General features: G+C 47.9%; 1 protein-coding gene across 1 annotated transcript in view; it reads right to left on the bottom strand.

Annotated features, from left to right (window-relative positions):
* SYT5 (synaptotagmin 5) overlaps window positions 1-19,528 on the bottom strand; it is a 28,899-nt gene extending 9,371 nt beyond the window's left edge. Inside the window, exons 1-2 of the mRNA XM_083707963.1 lie at window positions 19,339-19,528; window positions 921-1,079 (exon numbers count right to left, since the gene is read on the bottom strand). Coding sequence (XP_083564089.1) covers window positions 921-1,071 — 151 coding nt within the window. The 5' untranslated portion in view covers window positions 1,072-1,079; window positions 19,339-19,528. The remainder of the gene's footprint in view (window positions 1-920; window positions 1,080-19,338) is intronic.
* Window positions 19,529-23,260: the final 3,732 nt, after the last annotated feature.

The raw sequence follows: 23,260 nt of genomic DNA, 5'->3' as shown, positions 1-23,260 counted from the left end.
AGATTGGCTTCGACCAGAGCCAGGGCCTTTTCAACTCTGGCTCCGGCCTGGTGGAACGCTCTGCCTCATGAGACCAGGGCCCTGCAGGATCTGATTTCTTTCTGCAGGGCCTGTAAGACAGAGTTGTTCCGCCTGGCCTTTGGCTCGGAGCCAGTTTGATTCCCTCCCTCCCCCCCCTCTCTTTTTCCCCCTTCTTTTCCTTCTCCTCCTGCGATGAGGCTACATTTTAATATTTTAATGTTCCATTATTTTAATTGTTGTGTTTTATTTTTGTTTTTAAGTTTGTAATCATTCATCTTGTTTTTATTATTGCTTGTAAGCCGCTCTGAGCCCGGCCTTGGCTGGGGAGGGCGGGGTATAAATAAAAAATTATTATTATTATTATTATTATTATTATTATTATTATTATAGGCCATGGGGCACTAATCAGGGCTTGTATACTTTGCATTAAAACTGTTAGCCAATATAACATCCACACTACACCCTTTAGCTTCAGAGATTTGACCAATCCAAGTCCATATATTTTCAAGCAGAGCTTCACAAGGGCAGGAGGGAGTAAACAAACTGGTATTTCAGTAGTACATTCTGCAAGCTTCCTTTGCTCCACTTGTGTGGAATTAGAGGACACACACAGAATCTTTGTGCGTTCTCTGTGCGAAAATTAAAACCAAACCCTCATTTTAGTGCCAAGAAATGCCAGCGTATGCGACTCAAATAGATTAGGCATTACAAAAAAAATTTCTTCCAGTAGCACCTTAAAGACCAACTAAGTTAGTTCTTGGTATGAGCTTTCGTGTGCATGCACACTTCTTCAGATACTATGACAGACCAACATGGCTACCTATCTGTAACTAGATTAGGCATTGTTTGTATAATATCTTGATGCTCTCTCAAGCCCGTTTCGCTCAAGCTCTACCTACTTGGCAGGTCGCTCAGCTTGTTCATGAACTTGTCTTTCAAGTCAGAAAAAACGTTCTCTTTGGTGGGCATCTCGGTGGCGTTGAGGGACGGCTCCATCTGGGACTCTGTCACCTCCGAGTCCACCTTGGCTGACCTCCGGGCTGCATTCATTGTGGAACCTGGAAGATGAGAGAGAGGGAGAAAAGGCTAATTTGTTAACTACTGATGATTGCTGCAAGTGTAATCAGTTAAAAACAGCAACAACAAAACCACCCTGTACAGTTTAACACCATTGACCCCATTCCCTAAGGTAGTGTCCCTTCCTCCCTTTTCAGATCCTCTCTTTGTTTTCTCATCAAGCCTTTGACTTGTCCCTTTATACCTTATACCTAGCTGTAAACAGGTCCACGTTCTGGAGCTCTGCAATGCATCTCTTAATAGGTCACACTGTCATCACCTAAGATTGGGATGGATGACCTTTTTCAGCCCGAGGTCCAGGTTCTCTTCTGGGCAACCTCCCAAGGCCCAGTGACGGGCACAGCCAGAGGCAAAAGCTGAAAGTGCAAGAAACATCACCTTTGTACAGTGGGCTTGTTTCTACACATACATACACATTTACCCTTCCTTGCCCCCCATGTAGTCAAACAAGAATCATTATCTGAGAAGGACAAAGGAATTATCAAGCCTCAAGCTTAAAAAGGTACCACACCTCTGGGGTGCAGAAAGCCACATGTTCTGGAACCCCAGGGTTTCTCACAGAGTCCTGCACACACAAAGGCTCCTCATTTGCACTGTATGGATAGACAGATGGATGCAAGCTGGAGTGGGGGAATCACTCAGCACAGTCCTGTTTTTGTTGCTCATGTGTTCTCCATAACTGTGAGAAGAACATCCAAGCAGAGCTAAGGTTGCTGTAAGAAATTGTGAGGTCCTATATATGACCCTTTGGTTGGCATCTAAGGCCCTTCTCTGTGTGCCACCTTCACACAGGGTCTGGAGACTGGCAATGCAAGAACTGGCCTTTTCAGTGGTGGCTCCCCACTTGTGGAATGCTCTTCCCAGGGAGACTTGCCTGTCAACACTTTTTATATATATATTTTAGGCACCGTGCAAAAACTTGCCTGTTTTTCCAGGCTTTTGGCCCTTAATTTGAAAGGTTTTCAAGTATTTGTGGCCTCTTTTAGTTGCGCAGGATCTGCAAGACCTATGCTTAATTTTTTTTAAAAAGGTTTTATTGACTGTGTTTATTGTAATTGTTTTCAGTATTTCTTTTGCATCCTGGAAAGAAACTGGGAGCCAGCGCAGATCTTTAAGCTCTGGCAAGATGTGGGTGGCTCTACAAGTCTCTGTTAATAAGCTGGCTGCTGTATTCTGAGCTAGCTAGAGCTTCCAAATGATCTTTTAAGGCAGCCATCCAAGGCATTTGTCTTCTCTCTTGAATAAGCTTAGAGGTGTACAAGGTTATAATAATCCATTATTCATTTTTATTGTTTATTTTTCATTCATTTCCGTTTCCATCCGTTCATAATTAGTTCATTCATTCATTGCTTTTCCCAGTGATTTTGAAAGTAAATTCAATCAGTCTCCTGCTGACTATAACTTTAGTAACGGTGTCCAGGGAAGCAGTTGCATTCATCTGTTGCAGCAAAGAGTCTTGTTGCATCTGGAAGACTGATCCATTTATTCAAGTAGAAGCTTTTATGAATGAGAGTTGCATCTGATGAAGTACGGTAGGCTGTCACTGTGAATGAAAGCTTACATCCTAATAAATATGTTCATCTTTAAGGCATCACAAGACTCTGTCCTGATTTGTTCCAGAAGAACTAAAATTACCACCCCTGTGTAAATTATTACCAAACTCTTTGTTGTTTTATAACTTTGCCAAAACACAAAGGAAAACCCCCAGCTTTACTGTGAGATAAACTGAAAAGGACTGCTTTGCTCCCTTTAGCAGGGCAAGGAGAAGGGCGAGAGGAGATGTAATGAGGATGATTTACAAATACATCTGGGGGATTAATACAATGATGAGATGGGGGGGGGGACTAGGTAAAATGAGCGCATGGATAAAACCATAAACGGTTTCGCTCATTGGTTCTCTGGTTTTCTGGATCAGTTGCCCCAGGTTTGCCTATGCAGAATTGTGTTTTGATGTGAGATATTTGGGCAGGGGGGTGGGTGTGAAATGCATTAGGTCATTCTGAGCTAAAGTTTCTCAGAATGCATTTTTGGGGGTATAATCTCTGACACACACCCTCTCCTCTTTCTCAGAGCCTTAGAAAAAGAAAGCCAAAGTACTGCAGAATTTTCTCTGAATATTCTCCATGATTTATTTTATTATATTAATGTTTTTGGGTGAGTGGGTGGGTGGCTACCACCCCCAAGCACACAATGCCCTGAGCTTTGCTAGGTCCAGTGCACTGTGGAGGGTGGGAAATGGTGGCTACATGGTTAGCACTTGCAGCAGCAGCAAAAAGAAAAGAAGAAGAAGAAGAAGAAGAAGAAGAAGAAGAAGAAGAAGACAACTCTTGGCATGGGCGGGGGGGAGAGAAAAGCTGTGATACTGCCATGGCTAATTGTGAGCCCCCATCCTGAAGAAACTGGGATAATTCATCCTCTTCCTGGAAAAAAAAATCACTGAAAATGTCTGTGCCCCCCCGCCCCCCACCATTTCTCTTCCTTCAATTTGAGAGGCCATCTGTGGCCAGCACTATGTGCAGCAGATTGTGGAAATTGACGTTATTGGTTTGTTTTTGTTCTTGTTTTCATTATATATTTTGTGTTTTTTATATTGCAGTTTTATGTTGTGAACCACCCTGAGATCTATGGATATAGGGGTGGTATACAAATCTTGATAACAACAATAATAATACTTTGTTTGAAAGCAGGAGCCTGGATCCTTGTGCTCTCATCCAACAGAACGGCAATGTTGGGAAACCTTAGCCTGAGGGCTGCATTCTGGGAGGCAAAATGAAATATATATATTTGTACAGTTTCTAGCTAGCTTCTGCACCCCCCCCCCATCTCTATCCTCCTGCCAGGCAAGCGTGAATCCTTATCCTATCAAGACACATGCCAGCCAGGCAAAAGCACTCGTGAGGAGAGTGCAAGCGAGGGCTGCTAAGGAGTGTGGCTTCAGATTCCCGAGGGCCACACTGGAAGGTGTGGAGGGCCAGATCTGGCTTCCCCCATCCTTGCAAAAGGCTGTAGTGTATCTACATTGCAGAATGGGGGCGTGTTGCTTCTCCTTCCCAGTCTCCTCTCTCTCAGCTTCTCTGTCACACACACACACACACACGCCCCTCACTCAAAAACAAAGATGTTCCCTTCTGCTGAGAGCCATCTTGCCTCATGAGGGTTTGGCGAGGGGAAGGAAGACGCAGCTGCCGGGGCGCACGGACTCCCGCGACAGGGAAGCCGCTGATTGGACGGGGGTATCTCCCCTGACGCTTGATGGACAGAAAGGCAACAGCTTGCCGAGAAGGGAGGGAGAGAGGGGGCGGCAGCCCCTCGGGGACTTTCCTCGTAATCAGGCCGGCAAGCAGGCACGTAACGCAGGGACGCAGCGCTGGATTTCAGGACCTTGGAGAGCAGCAGCGCCCGGCGGGCATGGACGAGTGCGCTATTGATCGCCTTAGCAGAGAGCTGTCCCTCCTCCTCCCCTTTTAAGACACTCCATCTAGAGAACCCAGGCGTCCTGAGTGCAGCCATCCCTCCCACCCTCCCACACCAATCCCTGCTTTTACTACCTAGCCTTTCCAGGGGAGATCGGAGTCTGGCTCCCAGCCACTCTCCTCCCTTTTAACTCACTAGCCCTCCCGCCCCGCCTCCACGGTGCAAACCACTCAAAATGGCCTTCTCCCTAGATCCCTTTGGAGTGGTAATGATTTCCACTCTAAATAATTAAGGAGGACCGAAAAGAGCTGGGTGCGGAGGGCGAGAGGGAGCCCGAGGGAGCGCCCGCCTCGGATTATCATCCCCAGCGCTTGGCCACCGTCTCTCCGCACATCAGACTGACAGGCCGTTTCTCTTGGTTGGACACTCCCGTTTATCTCCTGACAAATAGGCCGGAACGGCCTCGGGATTCGAAAGCAGCAGCCGCCACCCGAATAAATGAATAAAAGAGCACAGTTCAAGCCCAACTTGCTCCTGGCGTCAGCATTTGAACTCAAGACTCGCGGTCTGCTTTAAAAACAACACCATCAACTTCCCTCCCCCATTCTGTATGTGCCTGAAAGGAAAACATGAAAGAGGCACGGAGAGAGCTGTGATTTGACTCTTCGATTGGGGGTTTTAAGGGCGCTGTTTCTGATAGCCATTCACGGGGAAATTTACTGGCCTGGTTATTATACAGAAGCTATATGTGCTTATAGTGGTTATGAGAAAGAGCTGTGAACAAGAAAGCCTGCATTTCAGACTCCAGCTCAGCCACATAGATAGATAAAATTGATCTGCTGTTAGTATTGATTGCGGATGCTGCTTCCCACCATAATAATAATAATAATAATAATAATAATAATAATAATAATACATCAAATGCTAGTCCTACTCAGAGTAGACCCTTTGAAGTTAATGACCTTGATTAACTTAGGAGTCTACTTTGAGTAGAACTGAATACAACCCATGCTGTACAATCCTGGCTTATAGGCAGGGCTTAAAGCAGTTCCTGTTTCAGATATAATGTGTATCTGGCTTAGCAAACCTCAGGCGTGTTGCATAAAAATGTGGTGGAAAGAGCAGGGAAGGGGACCATGCAAACACAATGGTTATTCGTGGTCCAATAAACCATGGTTTATTTTACTCACTGAGATCCTTCCATCTGAAATGGGCTACTGTGTGCAGGAAGAGTTAATTACAGTTCAATGCACATGAAAGGATGGATGTTTGATAGAGAGGGGTGGATATTAGGGTTTTTTTTAAGGAAAAGAAAATGGGAGCTGCATTTAACTCTCCATAGATTCAAAAGAAAGAAGGGTTTTTAAATGTTATTACATAAATGACACTATTTATTTTTATAAGTGAAAGGGATCCAGTTATTTAAATACGCTGTGTGGGCTTGTTCTGACTGCCATGAGCAGTGATGTTCACAGTCTATCAGGCACAATTTTACTTTTAAATACTGTTTCAGTTTTGATGGAGAAACTGAACTGAAGGGAAACGGCGTCTGTGGAGCCAGAAAGACACAAAGAAATCGATGGACTGACAGATGTTCTATTTATTATTAGTAGAGAGCTCTGCGCTCTCTGCTCCTGCCCTTCCCATCTCCACCTCCTGTGTCCGCCTCGCATGACAGGCCCTGAAGTCTGTCACCCACCTGCCACACTCATTCTGCCTCCCCACCTCTGATAGCTCACAGATGGGCTTGGCACAGCTTATGCGCTTCTCCACAGCCCAAATCCTCCAGACATTGTTTCAGAAGCAAGGATTTAACACCTTGCAGCTGCTGTGCAGAGAAAGGGATGCTTGAGTGCAGGAGATGATTCATGTCTTTACCAGGGGATGGTCTGGAGGCAAGCGATGCAGCTGCCTTGCTGTAGCTAAGCAGGTCTGGGCCTCACCTTTCCTCCATGGCAACACTGAAGCAAATGTTCTTCCAGGGAATCTCTCATCCAGGCGCTGAACAGACCCAGACCTGCTAAGAAACTGCATCCTGCGTCTTCTGTGCTCCCAAACTAACACCCTCCAAGCATCCTGCCATTGCAGCTGCACAGGAAGGTGTCTTCTATGGAGTCAGACTATTGATCCACCCAGCTCAGTACTGTCAACTCTGACTGCCAGCAGCTCTTCAGGGAGGGAACCTCTCCCAGCCCTATGTGGAGATGCAGGGGGCTGAACCCAAGACCTTCTGCATGCCAGGCAGATGCTCTACCACTGAGGCAGGGTTCTGCCCCCAAAGGATCACAGTACCTGCAGTAAATGGGTCTTAGGTAGGGCTGGGTGATATCTGGTTTTCAACTTCTTGATGTACCACCAGCTAAACATCAAAATATACTGATATATCACAATGTCTGAACTAAGGATGGAGCTAGGTACAGTGGTACCTCAGGTTAAGAACTTAATTCGTTCTGGAGGTCCGTTCTTAACCTGAAACTGTTCTTAACTTGAAGCACCACTTTAGCTAATGGGGCCTCCTGCTGCCGCTGCACGATTTCTGTTCTCATCCTGAAGCAAAGTTCTTAACCTGAAGCACTATTTCTGGGTTAGCGGAGTCTGTAACCTGAAGCATATGTAACTTGAGGGACCACTGTAGATGCACTGGCTGGCTTCACGTTTTTCCCCACATTGTGATTTCTGCATAGCGCGCACACACACACACACACACACCCACACACCATGATTTGCAATACATTGCCAGCTCAGAATTATGACACTGATATCACAATATGGATTTCAAACCGGTTTGGGACGATATATCAATATATCAGCCAGCTCTAGTCCTAGGTTAGAAACTCTGTTAATGTGATGTGGTACAAACAGTTCTCTAAGCAGAAACAAACATCTCTTGTGGGTCCTGTTGATCTTGGTTCCACAACACCATCTTTTCCCCATATGCATACTCATTTAGCACCAACCTTTCCTATCTGCGGCCAGGCCTCTGCCTCTGCCTTTTCTTTTTAAGAGAAACATATGAAATACAGTGGTACCTCAGGTTAAGAACTTAATTTGTTCTGGAGGTCCGTTCTTAACCTGAAGCAACACTTTAGCTAATGGGGCCTCCCGCTCCCACTGCGCTACCAGAGCACGATTTCTGTTCTCATCCTGAAGCAAAGCTCTTAACCCGAGGCACTATTTCTGGGTTAGTGGAGTCTGTAACCTGAAACATCTGTAACCTGAAACATCTGTAACCCAAGGTACCACTGTAATATGATATGAGAAATGAATGTACCTCTGAGCATGTACAGAGTGGTTTCCTTTTGCCACTGCATCCTCTCCCCACAAACAACAGGAACTTCCTTCCCAGGCAGATGGCAGGACTCTCAAATAAATGTCTTGGGTCCATGTTAACATAAGAGACCTACTGGATCAGGCCAGAGAACCAGATGCCTGTGACAAGCCTGAAAGCAGGCCCTGGGTGCAACAGAGCCTTCTCCCCGCTTGTGATACTACCCCCCCCATACTGTAAGTTATTTGGTCAACACCTGTAACTCGCTTCCACACCTTCAGCCCCCTGCTCTCCCCCCACCCATTTTGTGGCAGTGGCAGGGAGAGGAGATAAAATGAGGCACATTAAAGAAAATGAATCTAATTTGCTTAATTTGCCACATTTATTTATTAAGCTGACTAATTGCGGGATCTCGGTCTGTGTGCGTGTGTTTTCAGATTTCCAGAACTCCTGTTTATGCAACAGTGTGTCCTGAGATCAACCCTCTTTTTTTTCTCCCTCCCTCCCCCCCCCCTCATTTCCTGGACAAATGCGCAGTGACACCCCTCTCCCCCAAGCTCTAGCGACGCCTTCCCAACCCGGGGGCCTGTTTCCAACTTGTCCCCAGATTTCCTGTCAGCTTCGGCTTCACTCCCCGTCCTCCAGTGTGCTCATCCATACTTCACAAGGCTGTCAGAAAGGGAGAGCTTTGCTGGGAGGGAGGGACTGAAGGTGGGGGTGGGGAAAAACTGGCCATTCCCCCCCCCCCTCTAGGAGAATTCGCTTCCTCTCTTGAGCTGATTGACTTGGGTGTGCAGGGGAGGGAATCAGATTCACAAACTAAATTCTCCCCCCTCTCAAAAGCACCTTCTCTTATTTCACGCCTGGTTTAAGTGCTGGAGTTAGTATTGTTTTTAAGGCAGGCATAACAATAAAACTCTGAGTGGGGTGGGGAAAGCATGCAATTCGCGTAGCTATGGAAGGAACTCCTTTTTCTGTTGGGGGTGCAGGGCTCAGCGTCTACAGCAGAGATGAATAACCTTGTTTTTTCCTGTTGAGAGCCATATTCCCTCGGGGAAGAGGGCAATGGTCAGGGAGGGGCTACATGCCTGCATTGAGAGGTTGGCAGGACCAGGAGGAAGAGTGGGCGAGGCTCCTTCTTCCTTCCTTCCTCTCTCTCTCTCTCTCTCTCTCTCTCTGCCACCGCTTTTCTCTCTCTTCCTCATGCCTTCTTCGTCTCTTTGTGTACCACTACTTTCTCTCCCTCCGACATCCTTCTCTCTGTGTCAACCCTTCTCTCTCTATATATATCACTTTTTTCCCACCACCCCTTTCTTTCACACCCTTCTTTCTCCCTGCCCAGTGGGCTGACAGATGAGAGACTTCACTCTTGCCAGTCCTTCTTCCACCATCCCCTCCTCCTTCTCTATTTCTCTCCTTCTAGTGTCCCCTTCACACACAAAATGAGGCTGAAGGTTTTTCCTGCAGTTAGGCTGAGGGGTACATGCAACCCTTGACCCACAGGGCCCTCGCTTTCAATCCCTAGCCTGCTCCAGTACAAACACTTTAAAGGTAAAGGGACCCCTAACCATTAGGTCCAGTCGTGGCTGACTCTGGGGTTGTGGCGCTCATCTCGCTTTATTGGCGGAAGCAGCCGGCGTACAGCTTCTGGGTCATGTGGCCAGCATGACTAAGCCGCTTCTGGTGAACCAGAGCAGTGCACGGAAACGCCATTTACCTTCCCGCCAGAGCGGTACCTATTTATCTACTTGCACTTTGACATGCTTTCGAACTGCTAGGTTGGCAGGAGCAGGGACCGAGCAATGGGAGCTACCCCATTGTGGGGATTCGAACCGCCGACCTTCTGATCAGGAAGTCCTAGGCTCTGTGGTTTAACCCACAGCGCCACCCGCGTCCCACAAACACTTTAGCTAACCCTATTTACAAGGGACAGTTCCCATTTTCTAATCATGACCCCTATTGAAATACTGTCTCTGTAATCCCCAGCTCCCCTTTTGTGGTAAGTACTTTTACCATTTGTTGCCAGGGCTAGTCACAAGAGCAGTCATGCTTTGAGATTCAGCCACCTCCTTCCCAATTAACACTAAGGAAGTCAATGAGTGTATCTCATCTCCAGAGAACGTGCATGTAAATTCCTGCACATTAACATTAAGGCTCTGAGCACTGAACAGCTTGCCATCTCACCCGCTGCAGCTTCACGCATTGTGTGTGAAGGTATCAGCAGCAGCACATTACTTGGGTATCTTCCGCAGGGATGGAGAAGAACCAGCGGTCATCTGGATGTTGTTGGCTTGTCTGTTGGCCATGATGAGTAGGGCGGATGGGAGCCTGAGTCATACAACCTCTGGAGGATCATTAGGCCCCACCCCACCCCCTAATCATCAACGTTGCCTATGCTTGTTTTGTGACTATTTGGTTTATGAAGCCTGGCTCCTGACTCTTGTCTCAACAGCACTACTTTGAACATCTCATCCAGGAAGTTGGGAACACTGTCTTCGAACAGAGGAACAAAGCATTAAGACCTTGCTCTTAATGTTGTAAACAGCAAGGAACGTAATAGCCAGAGTGGATGGCAAAGGCCCAGACTCATTTTTCCCTCTCTGTCTCTTCCCCCTCCAAGAGCAGATGTCTTACCAGATTAGCAGTTTCAGTCTCTTGCCTTGTGGGTGGCTCACACTCACTCGCATTACACGTTGTGAAGTGTCAAGGAATAGATTGGGGGGGGGGTAAGACAGAGAAGAGCATTTCCTTGCTGAGCTGGTGGTTGTTCCAGCAAAGGTTCACCTTCTTTACACAACAGATCTTTGGACTCAGTCAGTCTCACACGGCCGGCCCTACTGTGAGACAGGGTGCACCAGCCTGTTCCTGGAGGCAGATTGTAGGGTGCCACTGAAGAACAATAATTTATCAATTGCCTAGTAATTCATGATCTTTCCCTCACACTACTAAGTTTGTAATGTTTTGTAGGGTCAACCCAGTCAGATGGGCAGGGTACAAATAATAAAATTATTGTTGTTGATGGTGATTACATCAATCAGTTAAAACTACCCTGTTTCGAATAAAAATGCAACTGCATTAATTGGAATATCTGTCACAAACGTGGGGGAGGGGGAAGCCAGCTTCTCCCCTGAAGGGGATTCGTGTTCTAAGATGGCAATGGCTGTGCAACATGAGTCATGATGTCTGGGTACTAAGTCCAGCACTGGAAGTGGTATGACTCTAAATGCCACTTGCTCAGAATCACAAGTAGGGAGAATTGCTCAGGTCCTGCCGGTGGTCTTCCCAGAGGCCTCTGGTTGGCCATTGTGAACAGGATTTTGGACGCAATGGGCCTTTGAAGTGGGCCATCTTATGACCTTAGGAGCACAGCCAGTGAAGTATGTATCTTTCCCTCTTCAGCAATATTATTTATTCACAGGTGCATTTATACAGATGTAATAAATTGCAGTTGTCTTCAGTTCATCAGCTAAAACTCAAACAACACATCCAACATCCTGTTTTTCCGCAGTGGCTAAGCAGATGCCTCCAGGAAGCAAACAAGCAGAACCTAAAGGCAACAACCTGCCCTAGCTGCTTGGCTAATCCTCGGAGGTTATATTATCCTTGAATATGGAAGCCTATTTAGCTTTGGTGGACAAACAGGGCTTTGAAGCCACCTAAACCAGGAATCACCACCACCACATGGCAATGAATTCTGTAAGTTGGTTTTTCAAAATAGGATAAAGGTAAGTGAACCATGCTTGTTTTTACTAGGGTTGTTTATATTCTGCTCTTAATTTAGACCAGGGGGTCACCAACAGTTTTTAGGGCCATTATTTTTTTGAAGTACCATGGGCACAACCCACTCTGGTCACTTCTTGCTTAACATTCTTCCACCCAAAGAGACAGAAAATAGACATGTGTGTACTCAGAAACACACTTCACTTTCCCAAGGGATCTGTGTAAAAGTTGAATATGGCAGAATTCATCCGAGCCACCATGAAAAACACATAGAGCTGACACAGGAAGTGGGAAAGAGAACCACTCTTTCCACTTCCTCCTTCTTCTCTATGTATTTTTCAAAGGAGAAAAAGGTATCCATCCTTGCGGGAGCCAAGCGAAGACCTCAAGGGTGCCATGCCACTAACAGGTACCACATTCGCAACTCCTTATTTAGGAAATCCCAGAGCAGGTTCACAAATCAGGATGTTCAGTCTACATCACAAAATCAGCCTGTTAGTTTGTCGAACTCGTGGACAGGCTGCTTTGAAGTCTTATTTTGGTGACATTTTCCCTCTGGGGGCAGCAAATAGGGCAGGCACAGACAAGGACTCAGCATCCCAACTAAGACTGTGCCATAACTTTACAAGTAAGGCGATATTGTGTGGCATCAGCACAGAGCTCATCCAAGTGGAGACGGCAGAGAGAGTGCCATAATTACATCACAATGGCTGTGCCAGCCATTCTATTCAAAGAAATTAACACAGAGACAAACATTTCAGGCTGACTGCCAAACAAGCCCCCCCCCCCCAAACAACTGGTAGCCAGTGGAGTAATGAGTTAGAACATGTCTGAGGCCTTTCTGCTGAGCCCTGGCCTACCACCACCTAGTGAGATGTGAGATGGGAAAGGAAAATAAGTGGCAGGAATACTCAAGATCCGTATTATAAAACAAATCAATGGTTAGACCTTCTGCCTGTATGCAACAGATCAGACGGATGGCATCCAAATGGCTGCAAATAAGCTAACGGTTCAAAATGTTCCAGGAAAGCTCTTGGAATTCAAGAACAATTTCTGCAGCGTTCTATGGTGGGATCCACTCTTGGGGGGAAAGTTCTGTGAGCAGAGCTGGGTTCAATGCAGGGCTGGCTTCTCAAACCACACAGCACAGCAAGGATCCTATACAGGTCTACAAAGAAGTCATTCCTTCTGGACAGAGTGGAGCTTACTTTGCAGTCTTTCTGCAGGAGGCACAGAATCCAGAGGCAGATTTTAGCACAGTGCGAGCTGTTCCATCGCACCGAGCGCTGAGCCTAGTGGACGCGCAGGGCATCACAACTATGGCGGAGTGATTTGAGCAGCACAGAAGGTGAGAGGTGGGAGGGCACTGAATTGTGGCCACTGAAATTTGAAAGACCAGAGTCTGCCCCTGCTGAATCCCACCCCTGCCTGAAATCTGAACCCCAGGCTTGGTCAGCAGGCATCTTGCTGAAGCTAAGGAGGTCTGAATCTTGTAAGTGCCTGCTTAGGAATTTATCCAGGCAAAGACATCCATGCTGCTTTCAGTTTCATCATGAAAGAGAGATGGAATATAAGATGGGATGGGCTGGGATGGAAACATATCCCGGAAAACGCAGAAGGTTCCAATGGACAGTCATGATTTTTGAGGGACGGATTCAGGAACATAACAAAACTTTGCATTTGCATTCAAAGTGGATTAAAGCACCCTGTTGTTGTCCCAGTGAGACAGATCCAATTATAAGTCAACAACAGACCTTTTGCAATTTGGAAAGCGATGGGGAAATGCATTGAAATGTGTGGGGTGGGTGAATCACCAATGAGAAAGATGTGTAAAATCAGGAGGAATGCAGGATGGAGGTTCACAGTTGCATCATGACAGCCCTGTAAACAGATCTGAACAAATGCTCCACAAAGACTGGACGTAGCCACGGCCTAAGCTTTGTGCAAGCAAATCAGGATGAGTGCTCAATAATAAATAGGTCACCTGGAGGAGCCCAGAGTTCCTGCTGACTAAATTACTAAATTGAGCCTGCAGGAACATTCTGGAGCTCCAGCTACGAAGGGATAGGTAGGCTGACTTCAAACTATTCTCTTGTGATATTAAAACAAAGTGCTTTTAACTCCCTGGCTCATAACTCAACATCTCACAGGGCAATCCTCTCTTTGTCTGCTCAGAAGGAAGTCCTGTTGACTTTAATGCAGGCATGCCAACTCTAGGGGGTGTTAGCCCCCCAATATTAATTAGCAGGCAGCTCAGGACACCCCCCCCCAATATTGAGGGAATGGAGGAGACAGATATGCCCAGCTGAGTGTGGTGTAGCATGAAAGGCAGGTTCCTCTTAAGAACATGAGAGGAGGTGCCGCCACTATTGAAGCTGCGTAGCACTGAGCAAGGCCTCCTCCTGATGACACACACACATGCTGTGCCACTGGGGCCCCCCAGTCTTTGACCCAAGACAGTGCCTCTGCTCCAACGGGCTCTGGTCCCAAATAAGTGTCCATAAGGTTGCTCTGTGAGTCACTGAGCTGCTTTAGGAGTTTGTAACAACTTCCCAAGGGGTAGTTGCCTTCTTGCAGCAAAAACAGGAGAACAAGGTGAGCTTATGCTATACAGTATGGTGTAGTGGTTAAGAGCAGTAGACTCGTAATCTGGGGAACCGGGTTCGCGTCTCTGCTCCTCCACATGCAGCTGCTGGGTGACCTTGGGCCAGTCACACTTCTCTGAAGTCTCTCAGCCCCACTCACCTCACAGAGTGTTTGTTGTGGGGGACGAAGGGAAAGGAGAATGTTAGCCGCTTTGAGACTCCTTTGGGTAGTGATAAAGCAGGATATCAAATCCAAACTCTTCTTCTTCTCCTCTTCTATACATTCAAAGCAGTATCGTATCACTTAAAATGGTCATATGGCTTCCCCCAAATAATCCTGGGAACTGTAGTTTGTTAAAGGTTGCTGAGAGTTCTTAGGATACTCCTATTCTCCTCACAGAGCTACCATTCACAAAGCGATCTGTCAGTTCTTCTTGGCACCCTTAACAAACTACAGTTCCCAGGGTTCAGTTTCTTGGGGATGGGGAGCCACTGAGGTTTAAAGAGGAATCGCAGTGCTTCAAATGTGTCGTGCCAGAGAGGCCTAAGTTTGCCAGTCTCTAAGACAGGGGTGGAGAACCTTCCAGATGTTCTTCGACTACAACTTCCACCAGTCATGACCACTGACCATGCTGCCTGGGACTGATGGGAGCTGGAGTCTAGCAACATTTGGAGGGGAACAGGTTTTTTCCATTCCTGCTTTAAGGCACCACATGCCTCAGATGATTTTAAGTGTTTGTGTTCAAAGTGTGTGTGTGTTTGTGTGACAGAGAGAGAGAGAGAGAGAGAGAGAGAGAGAGAGAGAGAGAGAGAGAGACTATACCACTATACATAATACATATGATTAGGTTTGGAACATGATTAAATATGTAATCCCAAAAGATGTCCAGCTTGAGAATAACAGTGTTGTTGGTCACTAAGCTCTTTCCGGTTAACCCTCAGCCCACCCCCCCACTCCCTGCATCAGAAAACGACCTTAACTCTCTTTCCAGCTCTAACTTGCTCCCACACGTCTCAGAAGACTCAAGAGACCTGGCTTCTTCCCAAACCTCTCACCCGCTGGATTTCTTTATGTATTTTAAATCAAGGGATTCTGGGACATCACCTTCTTTGAATCCCAGGTGCAATGTATCTGGCTGTTTGTTTACTGGCAAGACACTGGGGTGCGGGGAGCACTCTTCACATGGCTCGGAATGCTCTTTCTCACCACTCCAACCTTGCTAGGCACTGAAAGCGGGTTCTGGCCAGTTGTCCACTACAAAGCCCAGATCAATTGCCTCAGGAGATACTGGACTGGTGGCATGAAAAGTCCTAAAAGCTGGCTCAAATTAAGCCCAATAAAACCAACTGGATCCTTCCAGTCTTCCAGAGGAATCAGACAGTGGTGGCCCCTGCCCTTTGGGAGTGGCAGGGTAGAAGGCAGGAGGCCCAAACAGTAGGTGGAGCTAGAGAGCCAATGAGAGGAAGGACCAAGCAAGTCTAGATTTGTGGTCCCCGGTCCCCCCCCCGCTGAGCTCTTCCTAAGGAAGTGGTGGAAGCTGACAGCCAGCTTTAAGTAAGAAGGCAGGCAGGTGGAGACTGACTGAGGGCAAACTGAGGTTGGTGGGCAATGCCCCATTTGTCCTAATAGAGAAGCCTCCACTGAATTAGGAAGCTGAGTGCCCCTCTTCACCTCACCTGCTCTAATTCACTCCTGTTGGAGGTGGTTTCAAGGGCTCCCTCCTCAGATTTTACTGCAAGCTCTGAGCTCAAAGAAAACCATTGCACAGTGGAGACCTGCTGAGAGTCCAAGCAGAGACTCCAAGCACAGAATGAGAGAGAGAGAGAGAGAGAGAGAGAGAGAGAGAGAGAGAGAGAGAAGAGAGAGGGAGTCGCCAAAGGGGCAGAGATGCAGTTTCATTCATGCACACACACACACAATGTACCGTATTTTCTGTGTATAAGACACCCCCATGTATAAGACTCAAAATTAAGAAAACAACCCTCAGCACTACCCGTGTATAAGACGAGCCCCAATTTTAAACCTAATTTTTTGGTTAAAAAAAATAATCTTAGATGCAGAAAAATACGGTAAATGCCTGGCAGAGGACTGGGGTGGCTGGCTTGGTGATATAGGAGCATTCACAGCAACCCTCTCGATCTCCTTAGGAAAACTATGGCAACCAAATGCAAGCCTCCTCTTTGAGCCATCTGCAGGGACACACACGCACACCAAGCGCAACACGCCCTTTGCACAAGCAAGGCCTGCAATCCTCCCTTCCACCTCCTTCCAAGAGTAGAGCATGCACAGAGTGCTTAAGTGTGAAAAGAAAGAGGTGTGGTGGGGGCTTCTCCCATCTTTTCTGAAGCTGCATGTCACAAATCTAGGAGCCCTTGGCTCACAGCCCTATGGGAATAGAAGCATGCTGAAATGTTATCCATGTTAAAGGGTCTGATGGTTAAAAATTTTTGAAGCACTGCATGGCCTTAAAGCTTAGCTTTGCCATGGCAGAATGTTCCCATTTTACAGATGAGGAGGTGGGACTAAGTGACTTGCCCAAGGCCACACACAAGTCTGTAGTGGAGCAAAATAGCTGCCCCCCCCCCTATTTTCTACCCATTGTGTCACTCCAGTTTTCACACCCAAAAATGAAGTCCTGACTGCAGCTGCTGTCCTCAAAAGCCAACTCACCTCCTAATAAGTGGGAGGGACAATAGCCCATCCCTCCGTTAAAAGGCTCTCCAGATCTTTCTCTGCCTGAGAGGCTTTCAATGCCTGGCTCTCAATGCCTGGAAGAGCTCTGTCTGCTTAATTTCTAGTTACAGATAGGTAGCCGTGTTGGTCTGCCATAGTCAAAACAAAAAAAATTCCTTCCAGTAGCACCTTAAAGACCAACTAAGTCAGTTCTTGGTATGAGCTTTCGTGTGCATGCACACTTCTTCAGATACCAGTATCTGAAGAAGTGTGCATGCACACGAAAGCTCATACCAAGAACTGACTTAGTTGGTCTTTAAGGTGCTACTGGAAGGAATTTTTTTTTGCTTAATTTCTGCATATCATGCTATCAAAGAACCAAGCCAGTTGTTTCGCTTGTTTCAAAGCAGCAATCCTAACGGGCGTGAGGTTTGCTGTATTGTGTTGCCTTCTTTTTGATGGTTGGATTTCTGTGCTTCTAACAGTTGAACCACAGACACAATGTTAATGTGTGCCCCCCACACCCAGCTAACATAAGGATGCAATGTGGAGAAAGCTTCACCTGTTGAATTCCTTGCCTGTCAAAGAGGGGTTAAACAGCCCTGCCATGAACAAAGGTGAGAAGGCGAAGCAGACGTTGAAATTTAGCACTCCTTTCTTCGAAGAATTTATTTCCCTTGCTAATTACAGGTTGGGCGGGGGAGCGGGGGGGGGTTGATTGGTACTCAACAGCTACTCTGGCAACATGTTTCCAATTAATCCTGGTGAGCCCAAATCGCAATTAATCCCTTCTAATCACTGTCACTGAGCTGAGCTAACAGCAGTCGGTAGAACATGATACTCTTAATCTCTGGGCCGTGGGTTCGAGCCCCACGTTGGGCAAAAGATTCCTGCATTGCAGGGGTTGGACTAGATGACCCTCGGGGTCCCTTCCAACTCTACCATTCTATGATTCTATGATCCAGTGTGATATTGGCCTTCCCCATACAGAACATGCATGTGTATGGGTAGGAGAGAGAGAAGTTGGCAAAGCAGGAGATTTAGTGTTTCTTAACAGGGGCCAAACCTGCCTGGACACCCTGAAACGCCCCCTCCACTCTCAGCCAGTCTAGCATAGTGGTTAGGGCGCCAGAAGGTCCTGGGGAGGCCTGGGTTTAAATCTCTGCGTTTGGCCATGGATTTAGCTGGGTGGCTTTTGCGCAGTCTCCATCCTAAACCTACCTGGCGAGGTAAATCCCAGCATAAATTAGGGAGGAAGCCACAATGGACAACACTTCGAGATCTTTGGAGAAAGAGTGGAAGACTAATGACCGCCTGCCCCCACTCTCCGCTATTCACTCAGTGATGAGATGCTCTCTTAACGTGCTCAGAAGCACTCTTAGCATTACTTCCTATGCTACAAAGTCAAGGCCTGTTACTGAGAGGAGGGCTCAGCCTGCCCTGACGCGCGTCGAGCTGGACGACGCCTCCGTTCACCTCCGCCAGCTGTCTTAAAGTTCCGCCCCGCCCTGGAGACAACAGACCGCAGCTTGCCTCGCCGTGAATTGTGGATGGTACTATAGCAACTCCCATCGGCTCAGACGCCAGACTGAGGACGTTATTGCCAAATGAGCCTCTTTCGCCTCCTGCCTTCCTGGAGGATAGCCGAGCCACCGAGGACCCCAAATCTTGCATCCTACCCAGGCTCCCTGTCGAAGTCTATCTCCCCAAGGAGAGGGCAGTTGGATGCGTCTCGCTTTCCCCAAGCAGTGGTTGTTTCCTTCAAACGCCCCCTCCCTCTCTCCAGCCAAGCAATCCACACACCTCCCTTCCATCTCTTGCACGGTTGGGGGTCGGGAGACCCACATCTTCCCCTCGACACGCACCCTTCCTCTCCCATCCCCGTCAGGGGTTGCTCGCTTCCTGTGCGCTCAAGCCTTATAGATGGAGTTCACTTATTTAGATGGGTTTAAAAGGGGTGGGGTGTCATATTTGCAGCGTGCGAGTGTGTGTGTTGGAGGGGGTGGGGGTCAACTGGCCATGCCCCATTGAGCTGCCGTGGGAAGGTGGCGGAGGGTGCCATGATTCTATTAAGTTCGTACTCAGCACTCAGTTCTTCAAAATCACAATTGCGCTTTCTGTTGACCACGTCTCCACCCGCTCACCCTTTTCGATGCCAAGCGGGTCTTGCCTGGGCACTAACGCCCTCCTGGGCCTCAGTCTCCCCCTGGCATCGCTTGGGTAGGAAAAACAAGCGAGCGTCCTCCTCTGTTTCCACCTCCCACCTGGTTCCATCCGCTGTGCAAAGCTCACCGGTCACGTCTCCCTGTTCGCCCTGGACACAGGTAAGCCACCTGCTTTTGTTCCCCAAGCTTTGGGGAAAGCGGCCTCCTTCCGGGGGGAAGGGGTTCCGCCCCCTGTTCTCAAGAGCCCATCCTGCCAACCCTTGATGGCTTGAGAGAGAAAGATATATCCTCTCAGGCAAAAGGAAGAAGGAGAAATTCAGCACAACTCATAATCTCTTGGGTGCGGAACCACCCTCTCTCGCACAGCACTCACTTCTGGCTAGAAAACCGAAGTCCCAAAGGGGCGCATCTTACCCTTTTCTCTTTCCGCTTTCTCGGCAGAAGAAGTGAGGTTTGCTGGGCAGATCAAAGGCAAAGATAGACGGAGACAAATCAAAATAGTTCTTCTTTTGAAAAGGAGCAGCGCGAGCGAGGAAGAGCGCAGGCTGGTAGCTTATTGTGCTTGTGTGTTTGGGGAGAGCGAGCGAGAAAGCGCAAACGAGCTGTCCGCTTTCCGTGGTGCTGAAACGTTGCTGGCTGCGGGGTGGGGCCGGGAAGGAAGAGGTGGGGTTAACTAGAAAAGTGAAGAAAGGAGGGGTCGAGGTGTGTGTGTGTGTGTGTGTGTGTGTGTAGGGGGGGGCGGGGGCGGGGCAGAGAAGAGATCTTCGAAATGGCGAATTGAAAACAAAGCCAGATCAGTTCTTAGAAGCGTTCAGGTGTTTGTGGGTCTAACGCCAGAGGGAATCTTTTGAAAGTGATGATAGGAAGATGGCGGGGGCGGAGGCGGAACTAGCGTTAGCAGGTGGAGACCCACCCCACTGTTTAGGTCTTTGAGAGAAAAGGACCGAGCCGGAGAGAGCTGTCAGTCTGCCATGGGGGGAAAGCAAACCCAGAGATTTATAGATATAGCCATATTATACCCGCAAACTTCAACCAGTTTCAAACAAGTGAAAATATGGCTTCCTTCTTCCACTTTGCGCCGCCCTCCAACAAACGCAACAGGGACCTGCTTTAAAATCCACTGGATACTCTCCTAAACAGACAGATAAAGGGGATCCTTGCGAGGAACATGCAAGCGATTTAAGTTGCAGGAGGTGCAGATATGGCTACTATACGGTCCGTATTCGAGAGGTGTGTTTGTGTGCATCTCGGCATGTGGGGAGGGCCCTAGTTCGATGCGGGAGCATCTGCCTTGCATGCAGAAGGTCTCGGGTTCAAGGTAGGGCTGAAACTCCCTGCCTGAAACCCAGTAGAGCAGCTGCAAGTCACTGTGACGAATACTCCCGCTGGATGAACCAGTGGATCTCAGTATAAGAGATGAGACAGAGAGCCATAAGATCGCCTATAAGCCACCCTTTGCCCACCATGCCATAGCAACCACCAGGTAGGTTCAAAAGATAGGCTAGTTGGGGAAGGGGGTCGGTCTATGCCCACCCCCTTCACCAAATGGTGCAGAGATTTTGAGCTGCTAAACACTGCACGGCGAAAGTCACCTCATCGGGGAAGATTCAGCAACACCCAGAGGGTGATCGTGTGGTGATCGCCTCTGGAAATTGTTTTTATTGTACGCTGGAATCTAATCTGCGGAGCCAGGGGGAGGTTAGGATTCTGTTTGGGACGCATCAGATACACAGGTGAATTAATGTCCGGTGAAATAATTTCCGGAGAATTGTGAATTAATGTCAGTTAACGAGGATGTGTATGTGTGTGTAGAAAGAGAAATATTGAGGTGCGTGTGTGTTGTAGAATGATGGGCTTATGGTGGGGGTCAGTGTTGCGGGTGCGCGGAGCTCTCGGCAAAGTGAAGAGGTTTGTCATTCACATCTGCGAGGGAGAAAGGAGCATATTTCTTAATGCGACCATAGCACAGGGTATACAGAAAAGGAGCTTACGAGAGCTGGTTGGGAAAGGCAGGAGGAGACGGAGAGGAAGGACGGCGTTGCTCTTGGCGACAGAAGGAGGGGCGCGCCGCTTGTATGAAGGAGAGGAAGATGGAAGAGGCGTGTGCATGGTTTGGAGGGTGGACACAGTGTGGGAGGTTGTGTGAGATTGTGTGTGTGAGAGAGGAGAGACATGAGTGCCCTCCTGTGGAGAGAGCGAGTTCTGCTACTTACTGTGCCACCAGCGCGACGCGCGCGCGTCCCTGGTGGCCAAGAGTCCCCTGCTGGGAAGCAGCCACCAGACTCTGTGCGCTCTGGGGGAATCCAAAGCGAGGACGCCTCCAAGCTTCTAGGCTGCCAGGTAATCACTCTCCGTCTGGATCCCCGCACCGAAAACCCATCTGCACATTCCCCCTGTCCCTCGTGCAAGGCATCCTCGGATCCTTCACGCTTGAAGCAAGGTTTTCCTTTCGGGAGGTCTTGCCACACCATTTACCTCTGCGAAAGCTTCAGGGCAAACGTCCTGGATCATTTCCAATCAGTGAACCCCCCATAGCTTCATTCTAAAAACCTGCAACTTTTCATACCACAAATGTGTTGCAGTTCATTTTATATCCCACTTTTGTTTGTGTGTGTGTGTGTGCGTGCGCGCGTGCGTATGTGTATATATATATATATATAGAGAGAGAGAGAGAGAGAGAGAGAGAGAGAGAGAGCACCCCCCTTGATGGCCATGATGCCATCATGGTAATATTGGGGAAGCATTGCAGAAGAAATGTTTCCCCAATGCTAACAAAGCAGAATAGTGTGTGGATGGTCCAGTGTCAATCCACCACTAAGGTGCAGTTATTGTGTCAAAGACATTTTGGTATATAAACAGTATACATTAAAAAAAAAAAGTATAATGTTGCAGAGTACAACCACAAAACCACACCACCACACCAGTGTAGAGGGGCCTAGTGTCTCATTCTCCTCCTAAAGAATTCAGGATTTATGCTTCCAGCACCCCCCTCTCCTATCTAAGAATCCTGACTTCCAGCACCTCCTGGGGCCTAATTGCATCTATGAGTTCTAACCCTCACCACCACTCTAAGTTCTCACCCTCAGCATCCCAAGTCATCAGGGTCCCTAGACCTCACCCTCCATCCCAAAGGAACTCAGCCTCCTTGGCCGGGCACCACCGCACTTCATCCAGCAACCATCCTAGAGAGAGCCCCTTGGACACCAGGCTGGCCTCCTCCCCATATCCCTTTAGCCGTGCTACAGCCCAGAGTCAGATGTGGTTGTTTGCAAAGAGCCATGACCTGATGTGTAAAAAATAAAATTAAAAAAATAGTGAGGAAAGATCTGACAGCACCATGGCAACATTTGGGAGCTGACACTTAGGTTGCCTCAGCAACCAAATAATTCTCTGTCTTTTCCATGAAAGGGGAGGGGGATGATTCAACCAATTTATCTTTCGGTAAGAGAGATGTTTTTAAAATGCCCACAGTCTAACTGGGTGAAGAGGGGCTTTAGGAGATTCCCCAGGTACCTCAGTCCCTGCAGCGTGGGGGGGGGGCAGGGAGCAGGGAGAGGAGTGTTTGGGGAGATAAATGAAGACCAGCTTTCTGTATACATCAAGCACCTGGGCTTGCTGGCAGCATGGGAAATTATGTTTTCACTGCTTCTCGCGCAACCCACTGAAAGTAAGTAATTCATGCTCCAGACGTCATTGACTCACATGCTGCCTAATGTGTTTGTTTAAACTCTGTAACTTGTTGTGTCTTAATATATGCGGGAAGGGTAACGGTGCTAGTCTGCTGCAGCACAAAACAGCTATCTATGTGCACACAAACACACACACATAAACACACACAAATGTACCAGCATGTTTTCTATTTTAGAGCTGTGTCATCTAATGGGTTAGATTAATAAAAATATTATAATAGACTAAAACAGATTCGCTGGTTAATTGGATTGCATGTGATTTTTTTAAAAAATAAAATCAATGAAGAAGAAGAAGAGTTTGGATTTGATATCCCGCTTTATCACTACCCGAAGGAGTCTCAAAGCGGCTAACAATCTCCTTTCCCTTCCTCCCCCACAACAAACACTCTGTGAGGTGAGTGGGGATGGGAGACTTCAGAGAAGTGTGACTACCCCAAGGTCACCCAGCAGCTGCAGGTGGAGGAGCGGGGAATCGAACCCGGTTCACCAGATTACGAGTCTACCGCTCTTAACCACTACACCACACTGGCATAACAGGAATAGTAGGTGGAACTCATTGTTTCAGAACAGGAGTGGGAACCCTTAGCCCACCTGGCCTGAAAGGGGATCCAGATTTGTCCCTGGGGCTATTTCCCCCAAACTGCAGT

This window comes from Podarcis gaigeae (genome assembly GCF_964106915.1).
Source record: "Podarcis gaigeae genome assembly, chromosome: 13".
NCBI classification, from domain to species: domain Eukaryota; kingdom Metazoa; phylum Chordata; class Lepidosauria; order Squamata; family Lacertidae; genus Podarcis; species Podarcis gaigeae.
The sequence above is the reverse complement of the archived record's forward strand: the minus strand, read 5'-3'. Positions and strand labels throughout refer to the sequence as shown.